Here is a 25,800-nt window from a genome sequence, read left to right as displayed (position 1 = left end):
ACAGAAAAAAAAAAATTAGGTAAATTTACATCATTTATTATGTACCAAAAGTGCACGTCGTAAATGATGCTAATTTAAATTAGTTTCATTTTAAATTTACATGTCATCCAACGTAAACGGGCCGAACGAAAAGGAACTTGAAATCATGTAAATTTCCGATGAAATCAACGTAAATTTACCAAAGCTGAAATTTTTTTACCCCGTTGAATCTAGAATCTGATGTAATTTTCAAAAGCATTACGATTTGTGTAAGCACGCAAAATACTTAAACAAAGCGTGTAATTGTAAGTGCTCAACACAAAACTCAAAATCAATGCTTTTGAAAACTGTCTATCAGAATCTAAATTCAACGGGTTTAAAGCAGCAAAAAAACCGTTTCGTATTGTCACTTAAACTATCATATCGGTCGTGAGCATATTCTGAATAAGTAGCATTTTGTTGACTAATTTACAGTTATACAAAGTTTGCTTTGAAAATTAACGAAATCACATACTACTATTACTCACGGTTTTATTAGTAACGTCATCGTTTAACCATAGTTCAACCGGTCGGTCGAATTTATGCTGGCTGGTGTAACACTTGCTTTGAACGTCCTAGGGGATTTCGAGTCGGCAATCACCTTGAGCCTCTTAGACGTCATTCGAACGTACCGTGTTCTGAGCCGATCACAACCAAGGTAAAATTGACCAGCGGGCCGATCCTGGAAATCAACAGTGAAACGTCGACACTACGTCGCCATCGCCTTCGTGTTGTAGAAGCTGGTAAAGAGGTCGGTCCAACAGGTTGACAATGTTCGACGATCTGATCGAGATAGCAATCCCCGCAGTGTGTCGAGCTCCGCAGCGTTACGGATTCGATGTCGGGCTATTGAAGAGGGAAAATGTTTTTAATTTTCTTTTTTATATCATAATAAACTTACCATTGCCACCGTACTGCTCGTCATATGTCTTGCTAAGGATTGCCGAGAGTGTGTCGCTCATAGAATAGTTGAACATTTTACACGAGAAGACTTCCGGCATGATGTTGAAGGCCACGATTGGTACAATTGGCCTAAAGTGACGAATCAGTGATGAAAAAGTCGACATTTGGAGAATTTTCCCGTCACATCTGAAATAAATCAAATTTGTTTTATTAATTTGAAAATTTAATTCAGTTGAAAAGCTCACTAAGAGCATTTTTGTGATCTTTTATCTGTCTTTGCTGCTTTGTACAATATGTAAGTACTTAAGCACATTCATGTAAATTTGAGCTCACTTTACAAAGTTTAACAAAATTACTCACTTGCTTTCTTAAACAGCTCAATGAAAGATCTGGCTTTCTCAAAATAAAGAATACGCCGTCATCTTCGAACAGCGGTGAAACTATCGGGTCGACCTCTTCGATTTAATTTGTATTCCGTTTTTCTGGAAAATATTTAAAAATATTCATATTTAAATTGAAGAGATTCATAAAAAAAAGATTTACTTAATGGTGGTCCTGTTGTCACAAATGGCACGTTAGAATTTGATCATTATCAGATTCAGATCAGATTCTATGCTACAATTCCTAAAAAAAACGTAAGAATTGAAAGAAAAAAATAATTCAAAATCTAAAACAGACCAAAACACTCGACCAAAACAACAACATACACGTTTCACGAAGGTTGCAAAGAAGCTACCGAAGATGACATTAAAACCCTATATAAAAGTGTAACAATCAGTCTCTAAAAAGTTAAACATCCGAAACGTGTAATTTGCTAAAATCCTCTTCCCTCTTGCGGTTAATGTGAGAACTAAGTATCCAAGACAACCACCAGAGAGAACACGTTTCTAGAAAAATACTGACTTAAGATCGAGTTCGAGTGCTGTATACTAAGTAACTCTTCGAAAACGTGTAAGTTTTTTGTCATCATTTTCGCAATTTCTACTACTTCTCCCGCAGCGTGCCGTGCTTGGCTTGTTTACTTTTTAAAACCTTTAAAACATGGTGGTGAAGAAGCGCAGCTTTGATCTTTATCGTTGATTGTTGTGTGTTAACAATAGTTGGGCTACCTTGATTTGAAGTAATCTTTCTAAAACTATCAAAATTGGGCACTGGCACCCGATCACAGCATTTTGCTATCGCAAGTGCCGCTTTTCGTGATGTTTGCTTTCTCCCGACTTCCCACCGGAAAAAGTCACGAGCTCAAGGCAGGAACCGGCATGGCCTATCTACAGATTTTCCATTATTCGGAACAGTACACGGAAGAACCACGCAAGGTGAGGGCTGTCGTGATCCGGAAAAAGACATCTTATCGCTAAGGGAATCAGCGGCGGAACTAAAAACAGGTAAAACTGCGTTGGGTTAGTGACGGAGCTGCGGAAGAAGCGCCGCTGATCTAAAACGTTGTTCAAGGCAACAATTCCACCCCTCGCCATAGAGGACCAACATTTACCCGTTGGGAACATCTGGATTCATTACTTGAAAGTTTCTTGGCCAGCCGGGCCGATACGGCTTGGTTTTGGTTCAACAATTCTTGATGTCGGCCTTCCTCAGGACCACCGACCGTCCGGAAGCCAATGTTATAGCACCGGGAAGAGAACTCTAAGACGATTTCGCCGGATACCGATCCAGATACCGGATTTTGCCGGAAGAGATCCGGCCGCAAGTTTGTACTGTATGACGTACGCTGGGGGAGTTGCGAAAGTTGAATGTTTACATTTGGTGCATGTTTTTAAAGTTGAGTTGTCTCCAAATTCCTAAAAAAAACATCAGAATTTGATAATTATTCAATATCCCGACAATTAATGCACTTATCATATCAAGCAATACAATGCAAATGATCGAATTGTAAACAAAGAGTATCCTGCTCATGTCAGTTGATGTTTACATTAGGATGGACTCTTTGTTTACACATCGAGATTGGCCCAATTACATTGTTTTGCTAGAATATAACTTTTACCTTGAGTACAACTGTTTGTTTATATCAGATGCTAAGACTTATTTCAAATTTTCTGAAATATCGACGAACACCAGACGATTCTTGCAAATGAGTTTTCTAACACCACCAACACTTCCACTTCCATCTAAATGATATGAAAGTCAACAAACAAATGCTTAGATTATTGTTTTAAATGTTAAATCCAGCTATTTACCTTTGACCTCTTTATTCCACTCCGCACAAACAAACATCAGCAAATTTGTTCTCGTCTTCTACTTGAGCTATCATTTGCGAAACAAATTGAAATTTAAGGGGTATTTAATTTAAATGTTCAAATTTTTAAATCAAAAGTGCAATTACATGCTTTTCATATTTTCAAATTTTAGATTTTGCGAATCCAAAACATTCATTTACATGATATTTGTGCGTTACGTTTAATCTCATTTTAAATTGGGGCTGTTTAAATGCAATACAACTTTTTACATTGAATTTCAAAATTACATTGAGCATGTTTACGATAAAAGCATGGTTTCAGTGTCGGGTAAATTTACATTTTTTTTTCTGTGTACTTCAGGTCAAACAAGAAAACCTATTTTGATCAAAAAAGAAGCAACAATTTAATCTTTCTGGACCGGTATTCACGAAAGCTTTTGAAAATTACATCAGATTCTAGATTCAACGGGCAAAAAAATTTTTCGGCTTTTGTGAATTTACGTTAGTTTTATCGGAAATTTACATGTTTTGGGACCAATTTGTTCGAAAAGTTTACATCGGATGGCATTTAAATTTCAAATGAATTTGATGTAAATTCGCATCATTAATGACGTGCACTTTTTGTACATCATAAATGATGTAAATTTACCCGATTTTTTTTTCTGTGTAGTTTAGAGTCTCTGCCGGGATTCTAGAACAAGCCTCAGTAGTCTCTCTTCCCAGAGATTGGCGCGGCACGTGGTGTTAAAACTGCTGCTGGTCATCGTGCAAAGACATTCGTTACAAAGTTACAGATTTTTTTTTTTAATATTTACGTACCATTTTTGTATGAACAGCTGCCAAAATTGTATGGGTGAACCAATAACACAAAATGGCTTCTTTGGTGATAGGGAAGGCCTCCACAAAGCTTGAGCCAAATAAAAAAATAATAAAAATGGTCGAAATCGGCCGATTTTGTAGAGTATGCTCCAATGTCCTGAACATTTTTACAGAACAAATTCCATTATTCAGCTTCTTTTCATTTTATAGAGCAATTTACAGAAAAAATACAACTGATCGAAGAGTTTGTTTGATTTGTACCCTTTTCGCCCATTTTACAGTGATCAAAAAGGTCTTAATTAGAAGCTAGAAATGGGTTGACACCCTCTAGATGTGCCACCCTGTCTTCCAACATGTCAAAATTTGTTGGAATAAGTAGTTTAGCCGGGTCCGGTGGTTTAGTGGTTAGCGTGGTAGACTCTGAACCCCAGTATGGCCTGGGTTCAATCCCAGACGGACCCGGTGGCATTTTTCGAGTCGAGATTTGCCTGATCACGCCTTCTATCGGATGGGGAAGTAAAACGTCGGTCCATTTGCGTAAAAGAGATTTTGGGTGACTCACCACACATAACCTTCGGACGCCTAGAAATGAGCAGAAACTTGCAACAGAGACCACAAAAGACCCGGGGGTCGTTAAAGTGGATTACTTTGCTTTTTTTTGCTTTTTTTTTAAGTAGTTTAACAACTTTCCCTAAGACACCAACGCTTTAAAAGGTCACCAGTACAAATTAGGGTTTGGTTGACACCCTGTAGGTGTGTCACCCTGCATGTCAATAATTTTAAATAAAAGCCACATTCATATACAAAAACTTTTCCTAAGACACCATTTTGCTAGGATGCTTCCTTATTACGTTAAAAAGAAGATTTCGAAATATCTACCGAAGTACTGGCAGTGTTGGCAAGAAATATAATTTTCAGCACTTATTCTGAAATGCCTCTTTTAAAAACTCTTTATCATTTTCCAGAAGAAAGATAGGACCATACTTTCTTCGGGAAAGTTTTAGAGGACATTCAGGACTATACTTCTACGGTGCTAGTTTTTAAATTGAGTGAAAAATTAAAATTATAAAAATCAAAATGTAAAAAAGAGGGGTTTCCCATACACATTTCCATACAACTTTGAATCGCTTTGCGGAAAGCCGGTCAAATCCAATCGCTCCCAAATTTTGGGGGGTTGTTTGGGGGCCCAAATGGGATTGGAAAATGCCTGTTCTGAATGAATCAGTCCATTTTGAAATTTTCCCATGCAACTTCAAGTCACCCTAGTGTTCATAGAGAGTTTTTTTGTTAAATGCACTCGTCTGGATGGTTGAAAGAAATTTCAGATAAAATTATACAAATTTATAAAATTATATTTCTTTTATTGTACTGTTAAGAAATTAGGATTAGAAACAATAACAATATTTTACAGCTATTTTTATGTTTGTCTTGACAAAACATATGTTCAACAAGATTACAAATTTCGTGCAACAAAATAAGATAATAACAATTTCAAATAGGCAAGTTCAAAAAATCTAAAACTTCTAACAATTATTTTAATTTAATAAAAAGAAAATCAGTTAACATCTTTTTAACCTTATAAAGATTTTCTTCAGGAAACTTTGCCATTGAGCTTGAGCTTGAAACTTTCTAATTGTAATCTTGCTTGAAAAGTAAGGAAAATATAGTTATTTTTCTGTTGAATTCAATAAAATGGCAAAGTTTCCTAATGAAAATTTGTAAAAGTTTAAAAAGATTTTAACTATTTTTTTTTATAAAATTAAAATAATCGTTAGAAGCTTTAGTTTTTTTGAACTAGCGTATTTGAAATTGTTATTTTCTTATTTTGTTGCACGAAACTTGTAATTTTGTTGAACATTTGTTTTATCAAGACAAACATAAACGAAAAACGAAAAAACGAAGTTGACTTTATAGCTGTCGGCAGGGTAGGTAAACCATCACCATCGCACTATCATTGATGCATATTTCGGCGCGATCCTCGTCTCTTAAAATTTCTCTTCTCTTTCGCAGCCGAATGATGGTCGGCATGCTATCGCGAATATCGAAAGCCCATCACATCGACGAGATATACCCTATCGCTGGCTCCGATGGAACTATCGTTCCAACCGGAGAGACACGCACACGAAATTGCTGTATACATACACTGGAGCTTACGCACACAAATAAACTCATTTCTACAGGGCTTACGGGAGAGAGAATTTCACGATTGCTCTTTCTCTTGCTTTTTGAGCGAGGGGACTGGCTGTGTGAGAGTTTTTTTCCGTCTTACGAATCGGTTTGTTCGTTGCTCGCTATTTCATCGGCGTCGTTTTCGCTTCGCTCTCTTGATGCAGTTTTGGGAGAACGCCGAAAATTTTATGATTTGAGCGAGGGACGTTATCTAAAAGCCCTCGTCATCGGCGAGGAAACGAGAAAATACCATCCCTGGCTGTCAGCCACCATTGCTAGTACCAACCACTAGTGTCTTCCTTTTTATCTACAAGGACTTCGCCGCCCTGGGCTCCTAAGTGTATGAAAGTATGGCACGGAGCGACGACGCCGAATACTCATATTTACACACCCAAACGAAAAATATATCTCAAAATCTGCAACAGTGAATTTGCTGCAGAAAATGTTATATTTTATTACATTTTTTGCAGCAAGCCCATAGATCATTTTTGCCCGCGTGTAAACACGTCAGCGATCTGCAGTTCTCACCAACACATAGAATGCTGGCGCGTCCCCGAGCAACAATCTAGAGAGAACATTATGTTCGCGCTCTGTCCCTCACCATTCATCCAGCGTCCATGGCGCGGTGGTAGCGTGTCGGATCAGCAACCTAGAAGTTGATGGTTCAATCCTCGTTCTGTTAAGGTTTTTTTTTCTGCAATACAATCAATCTGCCGTCGGTAATGTCGATAATTGTCGGTAACGGGCAAAAATGTCATACCCCTATATCGCAAAAAATGCATGAGGACAGTTTTCATGCAGATTCTGATATACTTTCATGCTGCCATGCATCAAAATCATGCGACCGCCGGTTGAGTGCACAAAGAATATTAGAGCGCCCGCCGCGGGATTCGAACCGGTGACCTCTGGATTGTGAGTCCAGTGCGCGGTACGATTGATCCACACGGGCGGGACAAACACAAAAATAGCTGTAAAATAATTTTATTGTTTCTAATCCTAATTTCTTAACAGTACAATAAAAAGAATATAATTTTATAAATTTGTATAATTATATCTGAAATTTCTTTCGACCATCCAGACGAGAGCATTTAACATAAAAACTCTCTATGAACACTCTGCTATACTACCCAATCAAACAGTTCTCCGCTTGACGGGTTCATTCCGCTTCGAATTCCGCTTCGAAAATTGCTTCGAAATTTTCTAAACGGAATCTCCGGTTGGACTCCGTTTCGATTCCGTTTAACCATTTTTGAACAAGGGCGACACCTACTGGTGTACGGTGGAACCTCGGTGACATTTCGCCGCGATTCGCCGAAACGGCTTTGCGATGGTCGTGTGAGTGCAAAGTGTCAAAAACTACGTCACGACGGTGAAGGACGGTTAATTTTGGACTTGTCGCATCAAGTTCGTCCGTTTCTTGCGCAAAATGGTAAGATTTGTATTTTTAATGTTTTCAAGAAGATTTAGTTACCGTATTGAATTCAATGTACTTATTCGTTCACGAAAATCGTTTAATTGTTCTTTTGTTTCAGGTTCCCTTTTTATTGGTCATTCACCCAAAATTCTCTTCCCAAGCCGTAGCAGATTCTTCAACGCAAGCCCCCCACTGGGGGCAGCAAAAGCAGCCGCTGTTGTTGAACTTTTGCTGCTTTTTAGGAGGTAAGTAACTTGTCCGGATCTTATTGTTCGATGTTCCAATTCAGACTTCGTTGACGAGCTGCCTCAAGTACGCCCCAGTACGACGCCAAGGCCGTTGGCAACCGGCGAAGGAACCTTCAGGAAACTAACTCCAGTTGATTTGGAATCGGCGAGTGTCCGGATGCTGGTGGCGGCCGCTGCCCAGCAGGAAGAAGCGTTGGATCGCCAGCACCACGTTGATTACCACTGCAGTCGGTTGATGGGAACGTCGCGATGACCAGACCGTTGCTGGGGAACCTGCTGCAGAACGAAAGCGCCAATTCACAGAAGTCTAGCAGCTGGAGGACCAAAACTTAGCTGATCCAAAGCCGGAAAAGGATCAGCTGCCTGATGCAAACCGACTGGAGAAACTCCGTGAACCGACCAGATTTTGCAAGCCAAAAAGGTCGAAGGTCAATCGGTTAACTCGTGGTTGCCCCAATGAGCGAGGTCGAGTCGAGTTCGTGCAGATAACGAATATTGGAGCCGATGTTCATGACCCGATTCTAAAAAAAGATTCCGCGTGGTGGTTTCGGAATGCTCCCGAGATGGTAGAAAAGATCTGTATCATTTTGGTCACGGTGTGCTTTATTTTAAAATCTCTTTATGAAATTAAACATAATTTTAGGGGTTTATTGGGTTTGGGCTTTGTTTTTATTTTTTTCTTTGTAAATAAAATATTTTAAACCTTAGAAAACACTCAGGCATTTTTTTCTGGTTGAATACTAATTCAACCAAAACAAAAAAAGAAAACCAGAATGAAAAAAGAAGAAGAAGAAGCAGCTGTCAAAAGCAACCCGTTCATTCCGTTTGAATTCCGCTTGAACCGATTTGCGGCGAAAACTCAAATGGAACCGGTTGTTGCGTTTGAAACGGAATGCGGTTTAGAATCTAAAACGAACACTGTTTAGAATTAGAATCGAACTTTTTTCGCTCAGGCGGAATTCTAAACGGAATTCAAACGGAACGTCCCTGACTGAAAAGTCCGTCCGACGTCCGTCGTTTGTCGTACGTGCAATCGTACGACGTCGCACGACAATGTCGTGCGACATTCGCACGAATGTCATACGTTTTTGCACCAAAATGTCGTATTTGTCGTGCGATCGATCATCGAAATTGCTCGACATTGTCGTACGACATTCGACCGACGTCGCACGGTTTTGTTATTTAGGATGTCGTGCTATTGTCGTGTGCTGTCATTTCGGAATTTTTAGGTTATTTTCGAAATAAAATTCATTTTATTTGTTGTTTTGCTGATTTTTATTGATATCTATTAGTTTTCACTGGCCTGGCACTTTGTTTTCCAAATATTCACTATCACTGCAGTCACAATTTTCCAAATTTCGCTTGATGATGGCCAATCCGGTAGAATTCGTGTGCTGCCCCGTGAGTAGTTCGTTCACCTCCATCGCTTTCACTCAGAGGTTGTACTCGGCCGCAAGTTTGTTCTTTTTTTCCAGGTCTTAGTATTGATAATGGCGATTTTGACATTCTCTAAAAATCAAACACCACCAACACTTTCATTGTCCTGTTTGGAGACTGTTTGATACAGATCTGAAATGAATTAAATAATAAAAAAAATACTATAACTAGGGGAACAGCATCTAATTCCAGCGTGCCTTTAATGTTGCCATATCAGCACTTTGACATTCAATTACAGCTCATAAAAAGCGTTTTCAACTGAAATCAAATGATAAATCGGCCAATAAGAAGTGAGCAAGCAATTTTCTATCAAAAGTTTTGAAAAATTAGTTGTTTGAATAGTTAAAATTAGTAAATTGGATGGAATCAGAAGCGAGTGCTTATTTTGCTAAACATACGAGAATTTCTCCTATTTGCTACCTGGCGAAAATATTCAAATTATTTAAAATTTCTAGAAGTTAAGAATTTTAGAAATTAAGAATTTCAAAACATAAGAATTAATAAAATTTAAGAATTGTAGATAATAATTTTGTGTTTGTCAAATTTTCGATTCAATAATTTAATAATTTAATAATTTAATAATTTAATAATTTAATAATTTAATAATTTAATAATTTAATAATTTAATAATTTAATAATTTAATAATTTAATAATTTAATAATTTAATAATTTAATAATTTAATAATTTAATAATTTAATAATTTAATAATTTAATAATTTAATAATTTAATAATTTAATAATTTAATAATTTAATAATTTAATAATTTAATAATTTAATAATTTAATAATTTAATAATTTAATAATTTAATAATTTAATAATTTAATAATTTAATAATTTAATAATTTAATAATTTAATAATTTAATAATTTAATAATTTAATAATTTAATAATTTAATAATTTAATAATTTAATAATTTAATAATTTAATAATTTAATAATTTAATAATTTAATAATTTAATAATTTAATAATTTAATAATTTAATAATTTAATAATTTAATAATTTAATAATTTAATAATTTAATAATTTAATAATTTAATAATTTAATAATTTAATAATTTAATAATTTAATAATTTAATAATTTAATAATTTAATAATTTAATAATTTAATAATTTAATAATTTAATAATTTAATAATTTAATAATTTAATAATTTAATAATTTAATAATTTAATAATTTAATAATTTAATAATTTAATAATTTAATAATTTAATAATTTAATAATTTAATAATTTAATAATTTAATAATTTAATAATTTAATAATTTAATAATTTAATAATTTAATAATTTAATAATTTAATAATTTAATAATTTAATAATTTAATAATTTAATAATTTAATAATTTAATAATTTAATAATTTAATAATTGAATAATTTAATAATTTAATAATTTAATAATTTAATAATTTAATAATTTAATAATTTAATAATTTAATAATTTAATAATTTAATAATTTAATAATTTAATAATTTAATAATTTAATAATTTAATAATTTAATAATTTAATAATTTAATAATTTTATAATTTAATAATTTAATAATTTAATAATTTTATAATTTTATAATTTTATAATTTTATAATTTTATAATTTTATAATTTTATAATTTAATAATTTAATAATTTTATAATTTTATAATTTTATAATTTTATAATTTTATAATTTTATAATTTTATAATTTTATAATTTTATAATTTAATAATTTAATAATTTAATAATTTAATAATTTAATAATTTAATAATTTAATAATTTAATAATTTAATAATTTAATAATTTAATAATTTCATAATTTCATAATTTCATAATTTAATAGTTTAATAATTTATTAATTAAATTATTTAATAATTTATTTATTTATTTATAATTTTATGATTTTATAAATAACACCGACCAACAAAGTTTCTGCGCAGGTTCAATCCAAGGGGACCCCAAAAACATGTTTACTTTGTATTTTTCAAAAATTTCAAAAATATTTGGACAGAGCCGAATGGGTTTTCTCCAAAGTTTGTATGGAGAATTAGAGCTGTTCGCTACTCCCACAAACTTCATGCTGCCCCCTCGAGTTGAGCCAGGTTTCAGAATTTTAGAGTTTTATAATTTTTACTTAATTATTGTAAAATTTTTGAATACTAGAATTCCAGAAGTAAAGAATTTCAGAATTTTTGTGTTTGAGATTTAAAAAAAAGTTTTGGCTCGTAGAATTGAACAATTCAAGAATTATTTTTTTAATTATTTAATTGTTTAGAATTTGTGATTGCATTAGGTTTGGATCCCCCCCTCCTGTCCTCCCCCACGCACATTTCCATCGTCCTCTTTTTTCCTCCCGGCACACCTCCACCGTTTAAAAAAACACGACTCACCCCAATCCGCTTTCGATCGCAGACCGGTTCCTTCCCGTCCCATCTTCCGGCATGATCCGCCGGGTTAACGATGTTTCACGTTCTCTTCCACCGTCGCGAAGGCTGAAATCAGGAAGTCTGGAACATAATGTTATGATTTATCCGCTCGCCCACTCCGGCCGGAACTTTCCAGCAAAAAAAGGAACACAACTTACCAATCAACCAGCCAAAATCCTCACGAACCTTTACAACAATATTGTTTTTCTGATTTGATCAAGTCCGAACAAGATCAACTGAAGAGAACTGTCAAACTGTTTGCGTCGACGATAATCGACGTCGAATTGAAGGTAAATCGATAGAAAAAACAATGTCGAGCATGTCGAGTGTGTGTCGCACGTTTTTCGTCCTTTCGACCAATCGATATCGAAACGGTAAAATCAAAACCGTGCGACAACTCGTACGACGTGCGACATTTTTCAAACAGCGGTGCTGAGTGGGAAGTTTTCACTTCAGACGATCTCTACCAAACATGCTTCATATTACCTGTGCGTACGACGCGGTCGCTTTGTGTTTGTCGCAAGCAGTATTTATATTAAAAATAGTTTTGATTTTTTATTTCGGTATCTATTGAAGATAGAGCTTTGGTTTCTTCGAGAGAGTTGTTCATTTTTTGTAGTTGAGCAACTTTGTCGAAAACAAAAATATTCTATACCCATTATCTTAGAAAATAAATAGTTTTTTCTTGTTTTGCACAACTAAAATCAATCAAATTGTAGTGACGTCTAAGAGAATAATATAGAACCTTTTAGTACCATCAACTTTCTAGAACATGTCATCTTTCTAAAACTTATCGTTTTTTGAGATATATGCAAATCAATATTATTTTTCCCCATACAGAGCTGGCTCTGTTCGCTGCATACAGAGCTTAGCTCTGTTCTACCATACAGAGCAGGTAAGGAGTTTTTATAGAGCCTATAGAGCTTGATGCGTCTCTGCCCAGGAGCGTGTTATCCAAGATGGCGTCCAATATGGCGAAGAGAGAACCTTCAAGTATTTTTAAACAACATGTAACAGGCTTGTGGCCGATCAAATTGAACTAATTTGGGGTCGCTGAACCCGAATATGACCATTAACATCTGTCACGGCGTCAAATTTATTTTGTTTAATTTCTTAAAGTATCTTTCCTGACTTAATCAAAAGTGTTAACAAACAATTTGTCGTTCCCAATAAATCAATAAATTATAACCCCCCTCACCTTAACTGTCCTCGTGGAATTTTTCGTTTTGTCAAATAGATAACTTACCGGTTGTACATCGATAAATAGCTGATGTTTCTCTTTTTCTGGTGGAGAAATTCCTTCTACTGCTGTTCGCAGCGATTGGTCAGCCAAATAAAAGTGAGGAAAGCTTAGTAAAATAGGGGAATCTGAAAGCATAAAGTTTTATTATTTAAAATTATTTTTTAAGTTATTTACTTTGAGTGCTTTAGCAATTTGTGTATACACAGTATTTGTGGTGTTAATGTCACAAGGGTTTAGATTGAATCATACAAACTTCGAAATTTTTGTATTACCCAATCTCACGTCTCAGACCCAATGTCACCCCTGATGATGGTACCCAATGAAAATACATCTATATTACGGTGGTCCAAATCCGGGCTTTTTTTGGGCTACCCCCTGAAATCAAAGATTGACCCATCACTAGGCTAAATTCCAAACTTGAGCTCATTCTGACCACGGGAACCTCTCCCTCCAATCGCTTAAAGTTTGTATGGGAACAATCGACAAAATGTATGGAAAAAAGCAACTGTTTTACTTTTTTACCTGTGAAAGGCGCCATAATTATCCGATTCTTACCATTTCTCGAATGTAGAACCTTCATTAAATTTAGAACAACTTTCCCGAAGACACCATATTTTTAGGATTTTTCCCGCGAAATTATTAGCGCCCAAAACTGACAATTTTTGCGCGGCCAGCTGTAAGGGGCTACCTAACAACGATGTTTATTTCCATTTCGTACACGCACGTGCTCTCTCTCAGGTTCAAACTGTCTCACGAGCTTGCTCGCCTGCCTGCCTGTTTACCTACAAGCGGGCGCTGTTTCTCTGCTTGAACTTTTGTCGTCGTCGTCGTTTCCGTTTGCTATCCGCTGCGCTGCGTTCCTGGCATGTTTATTATAATTTTCAAGATATATTCCGATATTTATTTCGAGATATAAAGTTAAATGTAATATGTGATAAAAAAAAATAGATATCATATTATCAGAGCGTGTGTGAGAGAATACAAATTTCGAAGAATTAGTTCCTCCATGAATTGTCATCTGTTATTATTGAGTAAATTTTTAAATAGGGATATTGTAATTGAAATTTATTTCTAGTTTTTTTTAAATAGTATCATACCAAACTGAAGACTGGGATTTTAACTATTCTAGAAATTATGGGAACTGTTTTTTCCACTTTTGTATACTATCAAACAAGCTTACAAAGAAAACATTGGAAGTTTTTTCGTAGCCCTATGATCACGATTATTTTTCATTCCATACAAAATATTTTAATCTGTCAAAAATAAAACAAACTTCCTTACAACAAATTGCGGTATATTTTGCCTTTAACGATTTATTAGAGGTTTATGTCAGATTCCGAAACATCCAAAAAGTGCAACGATGTCTAAAAGAAAAGCCTCAAAAAAAGAGATTGTTGAGCTAGCTAGTTTTATATCTGGAATCAAATTGCCTTCTAATGGACTAGCAGTTGGTCGGATGATATTTAGAGTAAAAATAAAATAAAATTGTATTACCTGAAGTTTTTTTTTAATAATTGAATCATTCTCTCTAATGAGCATATACGAACAACTGCTTGTAAGGCTTGGAAAAACGAACAAACCCTGTTCATTTGCTTCAATTTTTTAAATGAGCCTAAGCCAAGGCCTAAGCTGTCTTTTATTCAAATTATTTTTTTTGTGCACTTTTTTAAAATTTTGACTTAATCTAACAATTTATATGCTAAATATTGCGCAATTCCCACTAACTTGGACTTCTCACTAAATTATTGCTACCGTTCGCACAATTGCGACTTGTCAAACTGCCTTGGGCGAATGTCCAGTTTGGTGGAAACTGTGACTGGAAATGTAATAAACAACTACTGGTTGCCTAGTTTTTCCAATTCTTGTTGTCATAAGTGCGAGAGAATACACTGAAAATATGCCACACTTTTTATTCAAGTGCCCAAACACTTGAATGATTGAATAAAGTCACATCGTAGATCTAATTGGTTTGTGTTTCAACATCAATCCAAACCACTATCAAATGCAAGTGTTTGGGCGGTTGACTTTTTGGTATTTTTTAACATGTTATTTTCATTCGGGTGGCTCAAGCTTTTCAATTGTTTTGCTCATGAATTTGTCCCACCGTCTTGAACTATTCAAAGTGATGAGCAAAACACTTGAAAATGATCTTAAGATCTACCCAAAACAGGCACTATTCAAAGTCAACGTGATTATCCACATGAATTTAATGTGTTTCACTGATTGATTTTTGCGCGACTCGACATCGAAGGCTAGAAGCGAGGCAAGAACCAATAGCACAAAAAACTATCCCGTCTTCAACTGGCCGGCCGGCGCAGTGGTAGCGTGCACGACTAGCAAGCGAGAACCTGTAATTCGCTTGTACGTACTTTTATTTTTCAACACCATTTAAAATTCAAGTGTTTGGCTATTGACATTATTTCATGGCCAATCACCGAAATTTCAAGTGTTTTGCGATTGATATTTGAGTGCTCTGTACAGCAGGGCCAGATCATGTGTAGAACACTTCGTTGAGCTGTGTAAGTTTTGCTCAGTGTAGGTAGCCCCTTACAGCTAGCCGCGCAAAAATGGTCAATTTTGGGCGCTAATGCCTTCGCGAAAAAAAACCTAAAAATATGGTGTCTTCGGGAAAGATGTTCTAAATTTAATGAAGGTTCTACATTTGAGAAATGGTAAGAATCGGATAATTATGGCTCCTTCCACAGGTAAAAAAATAAAACAGTTGCTTTTCTCAATACATTTTAACGATTTTTCCCATACAAACTTTAAGCGATTGGAGGAGGGGGATACTATCAAACCAAGCAAGAATCCCGAATTTCGTTTAAATCGGACCACCCCCTCAATTTTGGTACCTCCCCGAAAAATTGATTTTTGGCGATTTTTGAGCGAAACCTCTATTTACAAACGACGATAGCTCAGGAAGGAAAAGGAAATTAGACGTAGAATCCATTTCCGTGATCAAAGTTTAGATAAAGATATTTTTTATCTACATGTATTGCACAATTGAAAACTTTAAATGGCCACATCTCAAAACAGCACATTTATTTTTTAAATTTGACCCCACCAATCACCGTATTCCCCGGCCAATTTTACATAAGAATCACTTAGTGACAGAAACGAGGGGGACGTCACTCCGCGATAACACACTAAAACGCACAAAAACGAGCTCGAAAAGCATCAACGCTACTCATCGTGCCGAGTTTTCACATAACGCCACCTTAAAGCAAGTTATCGCAAGTTAACGCGCGTTAAAGCGAGTTAAAGCGACCAGCGTCTGCTCGACTTTTGAACCAGGGAAATCCATCTTGCAACCTTGCCGTCGAGCAGTTTTTGGTCATGTTTGGCAACTCGGTATTTGTTTTGGTTTTTTTCAAGCAGTTTTGACAAATGGAAAAAAACAAAGCAAAGCGATTTTTTGTCAACGGCCGGAAAAGTTTGTTCCGGTGGGATCGCCGGCTCCACCGTCCACAGAGCACGGCGCACGTTTTGACGACCGGAAAAGTTAACTTTACTCCCGGTGTGTTGTGTTTGATCGGCGGCTCTAACATCAAGTCAGGACTTTGGCGGAAAATCCTGGCGCAAACTCAAGTAGGAGCAAAGTTTTCGGGTAATGTTTTTTAGCAGTGAGATTTTAGTTGTGATTATTTTAATTTTGTATTTTTTTGTAGGCAGATAATCGACGCGCTTGGATGTAGATAAGCCTAGACTGAGTTCATTCCAGTGCCGGCGCTATTTATCACCACCTGTTGCCCTGATTGTGACCTTCCCCCAGCGAATTGCCGAAACGTTCGCCGAGGAGGAGAAGGGCGAATTCGCCTGGCTGTCCTCGTTTGTGGGGGGCATCCCAACAATCCGGCGGCCAAGATCCTCGTGGACATGAGTCGCTACCAGGACGCAGGGTTAGCGATGGAACGACTTCCGTGACGGTGCTAGGTCAGAGTTGCTGCGCGAGGCGGAAAAGTTGATCGAGCAAAAGTTGCACCCGCAGACGATTATTGCCGGGTGGAGAGCGGCCACGCAGGCGGCACGTTCGGCGCTGATTGCCGCGGCTCAGAACAATTCGAAGGTTGCGGAAAAGTTCCGAGAGGATTTAATGAACATTGCCTGGACGACGCTCAGCTCGAAGATTCTGTCCCAACAAAACTACTTTGTCAAGCTGACCGTCGATGCCGTGATGCGATTGAAGTGTTCTGGCGAATTGACCGCGATATAGCGCAACCGGCGGTTGCTTGGAGGATTCGTTCCTGGACGAGGGCCAGGTGTGCACAAGCCGAAGCGCACCGAGAACGCAAAGATCTTGATCGCCAACACGCAGCTGGCCACGGACAAGATCAAGGTTTTTGGATCGAGCATCAAAATGGACTCGATGGCGAAAATTGCCGAGCTGGAGGTCGCCGAGAAGGAGAAGATGAAGGAAAAGCTGACAAATCGGACCAGGTTCGTCTCGGTCGTTGCGATCTGATCGAGCAGGTCATAATCGGCGAATACACGCTACTGCGCTTCAGCGGAGTTCCTCTCGGAGAGGCCTGTACCGTCGTAATCCGTGGGGCAACCCAGCTGATCATCGACTAAGCGGATCGTTCGCTGCACGACGCCCTTTGCGTGCTGGCCGCGGAAACGTCCGGTAAGGAATCGATGTCCATAAAAGCATTCGGTCGCGTTCTGCTCTAGCTGCCGACGACAATCGCCGACAACGAATAGTACCGTTTGTAACGCTTAGCTAAACGAAGAGTAAGAATGTTGGAGGTGGGGTTTTGCAGGACTTTCATGTTTATGATTATTTTCTTTGCAGGTGCACGTGTCGAATCGAAGGACGCTGCAGCGATGGCAGGACCTGGACATCCTGGACAGCCGGAGCTTGAGCTTACACAAGTGATCATCAGCGCAACATGGTCTCCAGTTGTGCGTGTAATTTAGACTTTTATCCCGACATAAGCAACCTCGTGCCAGCGATGGTGACGGCAAAGTCTGCATATTTTTCACGGCCCGTACGAGCAGCTGAGTGCCTACGTAAGTTGGTCTGGATCTACCTGGAAGTTTTAGTGGTTAAATTCTGGTTCTTTTGCAGACTAAAAGTAATGCCGTGCGCAGAGTTTCGAGTTTCTCCTGCTCCTCGCGGATACCAATAGTTCCGTCGGCGCCAGATCAATAACCACCTACCTCAAGCTGAACATGGTCACCAAGAATCGGCGCATCGCCGTTACGTACTTCACTCTCCTCTCGCTCAAGTCGATCCGCAACCTGGTCTACAAGCGTGGCTTCGTCAAGCAACGACAATGCTGTATCACGATCATGGATCAGATCGATTGCTGGACGCACTCAACCAGCTGGGCAATTTTCCGAGAAAGTTCAACGGCTCAAGTGCATTGTTCAGCAAGCTGGACGTTCCCAAGCACTGGTCTCGCGCATCTAAATTACTGCTTACGACCGGTTCAACCTGATGCGCAAGGAAATGCCCCACCCGCGGCATGTACAGTTTTTGTGGAAAAGTTTTCTGGCTGCCGTAGAACATCAACTTCTGTTGACGATTTCACCCGATCCCGCCGCTCTTGATCAACCACGGCCCCGATCTTGCCCGTTTTCTCATCAAATAAAATCAGTGATAAAATTATAAAAAAGATTATTTTTAGATGCAGTTTAGTTTCCTTCAGCGAAAGATTTATTTATTAAAAAACGCATCCCTCTACAATTGATTAGTTACTGTTCACAGAAGTGTTGCGTCTTAATTGACGGACAGTTTGCGTAGCACTATCCTGGATGGTCACATTTCTTAAAGTTTTCACGTGGTTTGAGGTCGAGTCCTTCTTGAACTACCGTTTCTTCGCTTCCCAACGTCCGCAATCTTGACTCTTCGAGTATCTTGATGGAAGTCTTGGCATTGTCGTTCTGATTCGTTGCATTTTGTCGATCACTTAGTCGCTTTAACATCGTGAGTTTTCTCGAACGAGATTCCGGCCAGTTCCGATTAGCACTCCGACAGATTTTAGAATGCCCTAAATGTCACGGCCAGCTCAAAGATCTCTCTGACCACCTCCATGTTGGCACCACTCTTCTCCACGGTTCCTTCAGCCTGCTCGCCTCAAGTCGACGTGATCAACTCCGGAAGCAAATGCGCACGATTCATTGATATTGTCACAACTTTCATCTGCTCAGACCAGCGGCGCTGGAGAAGTTAGTCCGGGTGGCACGCTTGAAGACGGACCGCGTCCCGTCGATGTAGAGCGTGCCCTTCTTGGCCGTTCCTGGTCAATCCTTTTTGCGAATTCCCAACCTGAGAAGGCTGTCTCCACAAGGAAATCTACGAAAGACCGCGTCAGTGATGGAGCCGTCTCGAGTCCCTGGAACACAAACCTGTGGCAGGCGTAGGAAACGGTTCCGGCGGATGATTTTTCCCTGAGACTTTTCTTTCAAGAGGAAAACAAAGCAAACTGCTCGAATGGTTTAACAACGAGAACTGTCATTTGCTTTTGACAGTTCTCGCTGTCAAAAAAATCGAGCAGTCTGATGCGTGATCGCAACAAAAGGTAAGCCAAAAAGCAAGTTAACGCGGTTAACGCGAGTTAAAGCAAGTTAAAGCGGAAAAGCAAATGTTAGCGCTGCAAAGGTTTGAAAGAGGAGCTTTATCGCTCGGTGAACGCAGGAGTGACGTCCCCCTCGGACAGAAATGAATATTTTTCGTTCCAGAGATATCGAATTTTAATGTTTTGAGTTTTTGAGATTACCTAAATCAGCTTCATTCGCCGCATCTGAAGCAAACTGGTGTGCTGATCAATAACTGCTACCTGGTTATTTATTGAAATAAGATTTCTTCACAAATAATCATTATCGAATTAGGCAAAAAATTAATGAACAACACTTTTGGAAACTGTATAATCGTAAATGTTTATTTGTTTAAATAAAAATTACAAAAAAGTTAGTTCTATACAGTGCACGGCATGGTGGAAGCAAAATATTATAAATCGAGAACACCCATAGATTGTGAAAACCCCCCGATTGTGTTCTAAGTCAAAGACAGATACCTGTCGAATGCAACCCAGAACATCCTGATTGGTTGACAATTGCCGGAGATAGGGGAAATATACCCTTTCTAATCAAACACCTATCTTCGTCATATGGAGAGTTTGATGCTCGATTAAAGTTCCAAAAATACTATTTAGGCTGTAAACTTACCAGCAACAGCACCGCCTGGAGTAAGCACGCAAATGTATGCCACTTACTGGGCAAAAAGATCAAATTTAATGCACTTTTGATCATAATTTCTATTTTGCGAGACCATTTCTCATCATTTTGGTGGCACACACATCCACACGCAAGATCAGAGTTTAACTGCTTAACGAAAGTCGCCATCAATATCTTTTCACTTGCGCTAACGATTGCCAACCTCCTGTGGCCGAATGGTTACGGGTTTCGCCTCACAAGCGGAAAGTCATGGGTTCTTCTCAGGGTGGCAGCCTTAGGTTTAAGTTCAGAGGTAGCAGCAACCGTATGAGTATAAAACGGTTGCTTCACGTGCTCTTCTAGCATGTGGATCAATCTTGGGATATTCCTTTGCGCCTCTTCCCAAAATACTTTCCTCGTGTCTTCGCATGTAAATAATGCCCAGCCGATCGGTATTGCACTGCAGTCCAGTCGCATTGTCCAGATCAGAGCAAAGGGAACACCGCAAAAATAGCACCGCAAAAAGACAATTGTCTTTACAAGACCCCGCGCGGCAAATAATAGCTGCTGGGAAGAGCTTGAAAAATGACACGAAAAAATTGTCACCGCGGATCTAGCGATACATAGCGCACAAGGCACAAGGAATGGATTTTACAGCATCTGGATGGAACAGCACTTTCCCTCTCAATAGGGACTGTGTTATAGATCTGGAAATGCTTAATAACAGTAAAAATGGGTAACACGATATAATAGTCCTTGTAATCAGGATTCCGTGTCTTAATACTCAAACAGAAAAAAAACGATTTCAAAGCGCAATGTTCAATGTTCACAAAAAGTTGCTCTACTCGTTGGTGTACTTGGTTTTACTGAATTTCAAGGAACACTCCAGATTATCCAGCATCATTCAAACAAGACCGCTTATTAGGCTTAAAATGGGTTTATTTCCCCTACATGTCGTTAAAGTTAAAGCAGTGCGTGGCCGAATGGTAACGCTGTCCGCTTTGTAAGCGGATGATTCTGGGTTCGATTCCCATCTGCTCCAACCTTCTATCGGATGATGAAGTAAAACGTCGGTCCCGGCCTTGGTTGTTGTTAGGCCGTTAAGTCATTCCAGGTGTAGGAGTCGTCTCCATGCCATAAGTACAAACAACACACCAAACCAAGCCTACTCCGGTGGAATCGCTGGCGGCGGTTGGACTCGCAATCCAAAGGTCGTCAGTTCAAACACTGGGGTGGAAGGTTCCTTGGAGTAGAAAGAGGTTTGGGTGCTCTCCCCATTCAAGCCTTCGGACTTCTAGGTTCGAGCAGAAACTTGCAATAGAGACCACAAAAGACCCGGGGGTCGTTAATGTGGATGGTTTGATTTTTTTTGTCGTTAAAGTTGGTGTTTCAAAAAAGTATTTTATCGATTTTACCCGGTCACGTAAATTTCTAGCAGAGCACCCAGTCACGACGTTCTAGCAGGATTCTAGCAGAGTTCTTACAAGGCTGGTTATTCTTAGAGCATTCTAGCAGAAATGTTCCATCGTTCTAGCAGGATTCTGACAGAACCAGCTCTGCTAGAATATTTCGTGACTGGGCAAGAATGCAAGAATCCTGCTAGAATAATTCTAGCAGGTCTGCCAGATTGCTGTGAGAATTTTGTTAGAACTTTCTGGCAGAGCAAATTTGGCGAATTAATGAGAATGACGTAATTTTCGCCAAACCGCATTGTGACCGCCATCTTGTGAAAAAATCTTGTTGGCAAAAGCCACATTTTTTTATTTTGGTCACAAAATTTGTATTCAGTGCATTTTTGTTGGTTTCCTGACCATTTGGAGTTGGTAAGATGATTTTGAATAGCTCGTGTACTTTGAAGTTGCAAAAATTTCTTTATTACAATTCCGATCGGCAACTCCGGTAGTAACGACAGAACTTAACCACTACACTCAAATCCCGGTGGTTTGACACCAACTGTTGTCAAACTAACGGGGCCCCTTTTACACGGAGTTCACACACACTACCAAACGTTTGTTTTGATAGTGTGCTTGAGCGCCGTGTAAAAAGTGACAGTTCGTCACTTTTTAGTTTGACTCTGACCAACCAACGGGGTACAAACTAAAAAAGTGTCAAACGAAAAAGCGACCAACCACCGGGGGTTGAGTGTATTTAAAACTTTGGCAGCCGCCTGACGGCCATCACATCATCTACACAGAAAAAAAATGATGGTAATAATCATCAGGAAATGGTGACAGATTTTATGTAAAAAAAATGATTAATTTTACCCCAGAAAATGATGAATTTTCATCAGTTTTTGATGAATATTTCATTCATCAGGTTCACATTTTTACACATTTTTTATGTAATACACTCAACCCCCGGTGGTTGGTCACTTTTTCGTTTGACACTTTTTTAGTTTGTACCCCGTTGGTTGGTCAAAGTCAAACTAAAAAGTGACGAACTGTCACTTTTTACACGGCGCTCACGCACATTATCAAACCAAACGTTTGGTAGTGTGTGTGAACTTCGTGTAAAAGGGGTGTCAAACTAAAAAGTGACCCCGTTCGTTTGACAACAGTTGGTGTGAAACCATTGGGGTTTGCGTTATTACTCAAAAAAAGAGGTAATATTCAACCTACCAAATTTTCAACATTCCAAAATTTAACTTTTTTTTCTGTGTAAGGATACTCCCGATCATTCCCCCCAGCAGGAGATTTCGGCCGAACCACCAAAAGTGTAAAAATAGTAGAAGCCAGGAATGATCCAAAGGGAAGTAAAAAAAGAACAGTGACGGTGATTTTTGTTTTCCCTACACAGCAGAAAATAATGTAAAAATGGAAGGTTGAAAACAGAATGTTGAAAAAAAGAATGATGAATTTTACCTCTCAAAAAAAAAATCCTTTTTTAATTGTTGAATAAGGGAGCGTACTTTTATTTCGTAACCAAAAAAAATAGGATCTTTAGACCCCATCCCCTCCCTCGTAACAAAATTTCCATACAAATTTTAAAAATTATGGATGGAGCGTAACACGGCCTCCGACCCCCTACCCCTACTGCGTTACGTAATAAAAGAACGCTCCCTAACGGTTTTTTTTTACAAAAAACTTTATACACAAAAATGTGTAACATTACCTATTTTTAATGAATATTCAACATTACCACGGGATTGAAACTCGTCTGAAAAACCTGTATCATTTTCTCATTCGAAACAGTGGCGCCACGTGGTGGTAGCTGCCCTGTTTATTACACTGTGAAATTATCCATGGTCAATCCAAGGAACCAGAAGGTGATAACAGAAATGTCCGCTTAAAAGGGGTGCTGCAAAAAAACTTATTATTTTTAACAAATTTTCGACTAAATCAGCAACGAATTACAAGTTTGACAGTCCAACTACCGTTAAAAGTGGGTTTTGTTATTTGTTTTTGCAAAACCGCATATTTTTAACGAAATTGCCAAAAATATTCGTAATCACCTTTTGCCTCTTGGTGGCGCTTTGTGTTAGTATGTGTGTGGTCGATGTTAACGCAAAATCCACATAACACAGATCTGTGTAAATAAATTACACAGATTGTAGAACATGTTCTAGCTGTCAAAACTGTGTACTTTTATAACACAGATCTGTGTAAAAAATTACACAGATTTTCGATCAGCTTTCGTTTCAAATCTGGGTAAAAACCAAAAAACATAAGATGGCGACTTTCATGCAGCTCCGAGAAACTTGGTAAGTTATTTCTCGTGATTTTTTCCATGAATTATTGTTAAATTGTCTTTCTCTATTAGATTTTTTATCATTTCGGCCATCGGAATCAGTCCTAAATTGGATTTTCAACTTTTCAGGTAATGCATCTCATGGAAAATAGCTAACCTTTATTCTAACCTCTCACGATTTTTATTCCAGATCGGTAGTTTTCTCTTGGATGTCCTACTTCGTGTGCGGCAGAAGCGCCAGGCTTGCTCGCTGCGAAACTATCTACACCAGCTATTCCAGAGGAGGAGTTCCGAAGACAACACGAGCAAACGGATACTGCGGCTCCTTCAAATATTTCAAAAAATCAAATGTTTATTATGTTTAAAATCTCAGACTTAAGCTAATAAAATGTGCTTTATTTTTAAAATATATGTTCAAAATCATCTTCAGAATCAAAACCATATTTTATATTCTACCCAGATTCTGTGTAAAATTTTACCCAGATCTGTGTAAAATCCTACACAGATCTGTGTAAAATTTTACACAGTTTGTTTAATAAAAATTACACAGATTTGACAGACAGCGGCTGTACACAGATCTGTGTACAAGGCTTCTACACAGATTCTGTGTATTCCAGGTTTTGGGCAATCTGTGTCAAATTTTACACAGATCTGTGTTATGTGGATTTTGCGTGTTTGCGGACGTGCACGCAGAACACAGAACAGTGAGAACTAGCGAAAATGCCTCACTTTCTTCTGATACAAGTCGCCATATTGAAATTGCTTGAAGATTCATACCCGTGACATTACTTATGCTACTCGTATACTTGATTAATACACGGACGAAATTAATATTCATCAAATTCAGGTACAATATTGTATGTTTCTTTCAAAGGTACACGCCGCGCGGCTTTTCAAAACGTGCCGTAGAATGTCAATCTACCCAGCAGGGCAATTTGGCCAAATCAAAATTCCAAGTATGCAGAAGTTTTCTATTTGGTACATATGTCTACCTCCAAGTTCAATGAGTAGCATTGCCCTGCTGGAAAGATACCTGTTTTCAAGAAAACGACGTCAAATCAACTTCTGAAGTAATACAAAGTAGTCTACCTCCGTTCTACCTAACGAATCTGCAATCAGATTTTTCCTAAACTTCTTATAAGTAGTACTTCTCTTTATACTTTAAGTAACTTAATTTTAAAGTACTTTATATATCAATTTTGACCACGGCATCGTGTTCCTCGGAAAATTCAAGCCCGATTTGACTTAAGTTGAAAAATGGCGGTTCTGGAGAAAATTAAAGATTGTAAAAAAACTGATTGTTAAAAAACTGATGAAAATTCATCATTTTCTGGGGTAAAATTAATCATTTTTTTGACACAAAATTTGTCAACATTTCCTGATGAATATTACCATCATTTTTTTCTGTGTATTTAATGAACAAAATATGGAAATTACAATAAAATTTCAAATAAAAGCAGCCCTGCTGACAAACTGTGGCCCATACAATGATTGGAGAATGTTGTTCTGATGTCTGAGAAGCCATTCTACCTCATTGTAAAAATGTTTTTAAATACATTTTTTAAAGAAATTCCAACAATTTCCTTTAGAAAATTGCAATATTATTAAAATTTCAAATAAAAGCTGCCCTGCTGACAATCTAAGCAAATTCAATGATTGGATAATGTTGTTCTGATGTCTTAGAATGATATTCAGTCATTCTACCTAATTCTACCTTATTGTAAATTTGTTTTTAAATACATTTTATAAGAAACTCCAACAATTTCCATTAGATTCCTTTAAATTGCAATTTTCTAAATGAAATTGTTGGAGTTTCTTAAAAATGTATTTCAAAACAAGTTTACACTGAGGTAGAATTAGGCAGAATGACTGAATATCATTCTTAGACATCAGAACAACATTATCCAATCATTGAATGTGCTACAGATTGTCAGCAGGGCTGCTTTTATTTGAAATTTTATTAAAATTGCAATTTTTCAAAGGAAATTGTTGAACTTAAAAAAAAATATTTAAAAACAATTTAACAATGAGGTAGAATTTGGTAGAATGACTGAATATCATATTAGATATCAGAACAATATTCTCCAATCATTGAATGATCCACAGAT

General features: G+C 37.5%; 1 protein-coding gene and 2 long non-coding RNA genes across 7 annotated transcripts in view; 1 reads left to right on the top strand and 2 right to left on the bottom strand.

Moving 5' to 3' along the window:
• LOC120424220 (scavenger receptor class B member 1) overlaps nt 1-25,800 on the bottom strand; it is a 130,258-nt gene that overhangs the window by 60,531 nt on the left and 43,927 nt on the right. For all 4 annotated transcript variants that reach the window (XM_039588277.2, XM_039588274.2, XM_039588275.2 and 1 more), the window contains exon 7: nt 12,851-12,972. In XM_039588277.2, coding sequence (XP_039444211.1) covers nt 12,851-12,972 — 122 coding nt within the window. The remainder of the gene's footprint in view (nt 1-12,850; nt 12,973-25,800) is intronic.
• LOC120424225 (uncharacterized) lies at nt 103-12,826 on the bottom strand. Of its 2 annotated transcripts, XR_005606350.2 has the most exons (7): nt 11,763-12,825; nt 11,569-11,685; nt 2,921-9,331; nt 1,465-2,717; nt 1,282-1,403; nt 920-1,107; nt 104-864 (listed from the first exon to the last, which is right to left on the bottom strand). It is a non-coding gene; the product is annotated as an uncharacterized LOC120424225 (long non-coding RNA). The 2 variants fall into 2 exon arrangements; XR_008212683.1 differs by having other exon boundaries at nt 103-864; nt 1,465-9,331; nt 11,763-12,826.
• LOC128093702 (uncharacterized) overlaps nt 12,979-25,800 on the top strand; it is a 106,706-nt gene continuing 93,884 nt past the window's right edge. The window contains exons 1-3 of the long non-coding RNA XR_008212686.1: nt 12,979-17,578; nt 17,640-17,857; nt 17,916-24,539. This is a non-coding gene — a long non-coding RNA (uncharacterized LOC128093702). The remainder of the gene's footprint in view (nt 17,579-17,639; nt 17,858-17,915; nt 24,540-25,800) is intronic.

The sequence above is a fragment of the Culex pipiens genome, unplaced genomic scaffold (genome assembly GCF_016801865.2).
Source record: "Culex pipiens pallens isolate TS unplaced genomic scaffold, TS_CPP_V2 Cpp_Un0003, whole genome shotgun sequence".
Classification (NCBI taxonomy): domain Eukaryota; kingdom Metazoa; phylum Arthropoda; class Insecta; order Diptera; family Culicidae; genus Culex; species Culex pipiens.
Note: the sequence above shows the minus strand (reverse complement) of the source record. Positions and strands in the feature narration are given on the sequence as shown.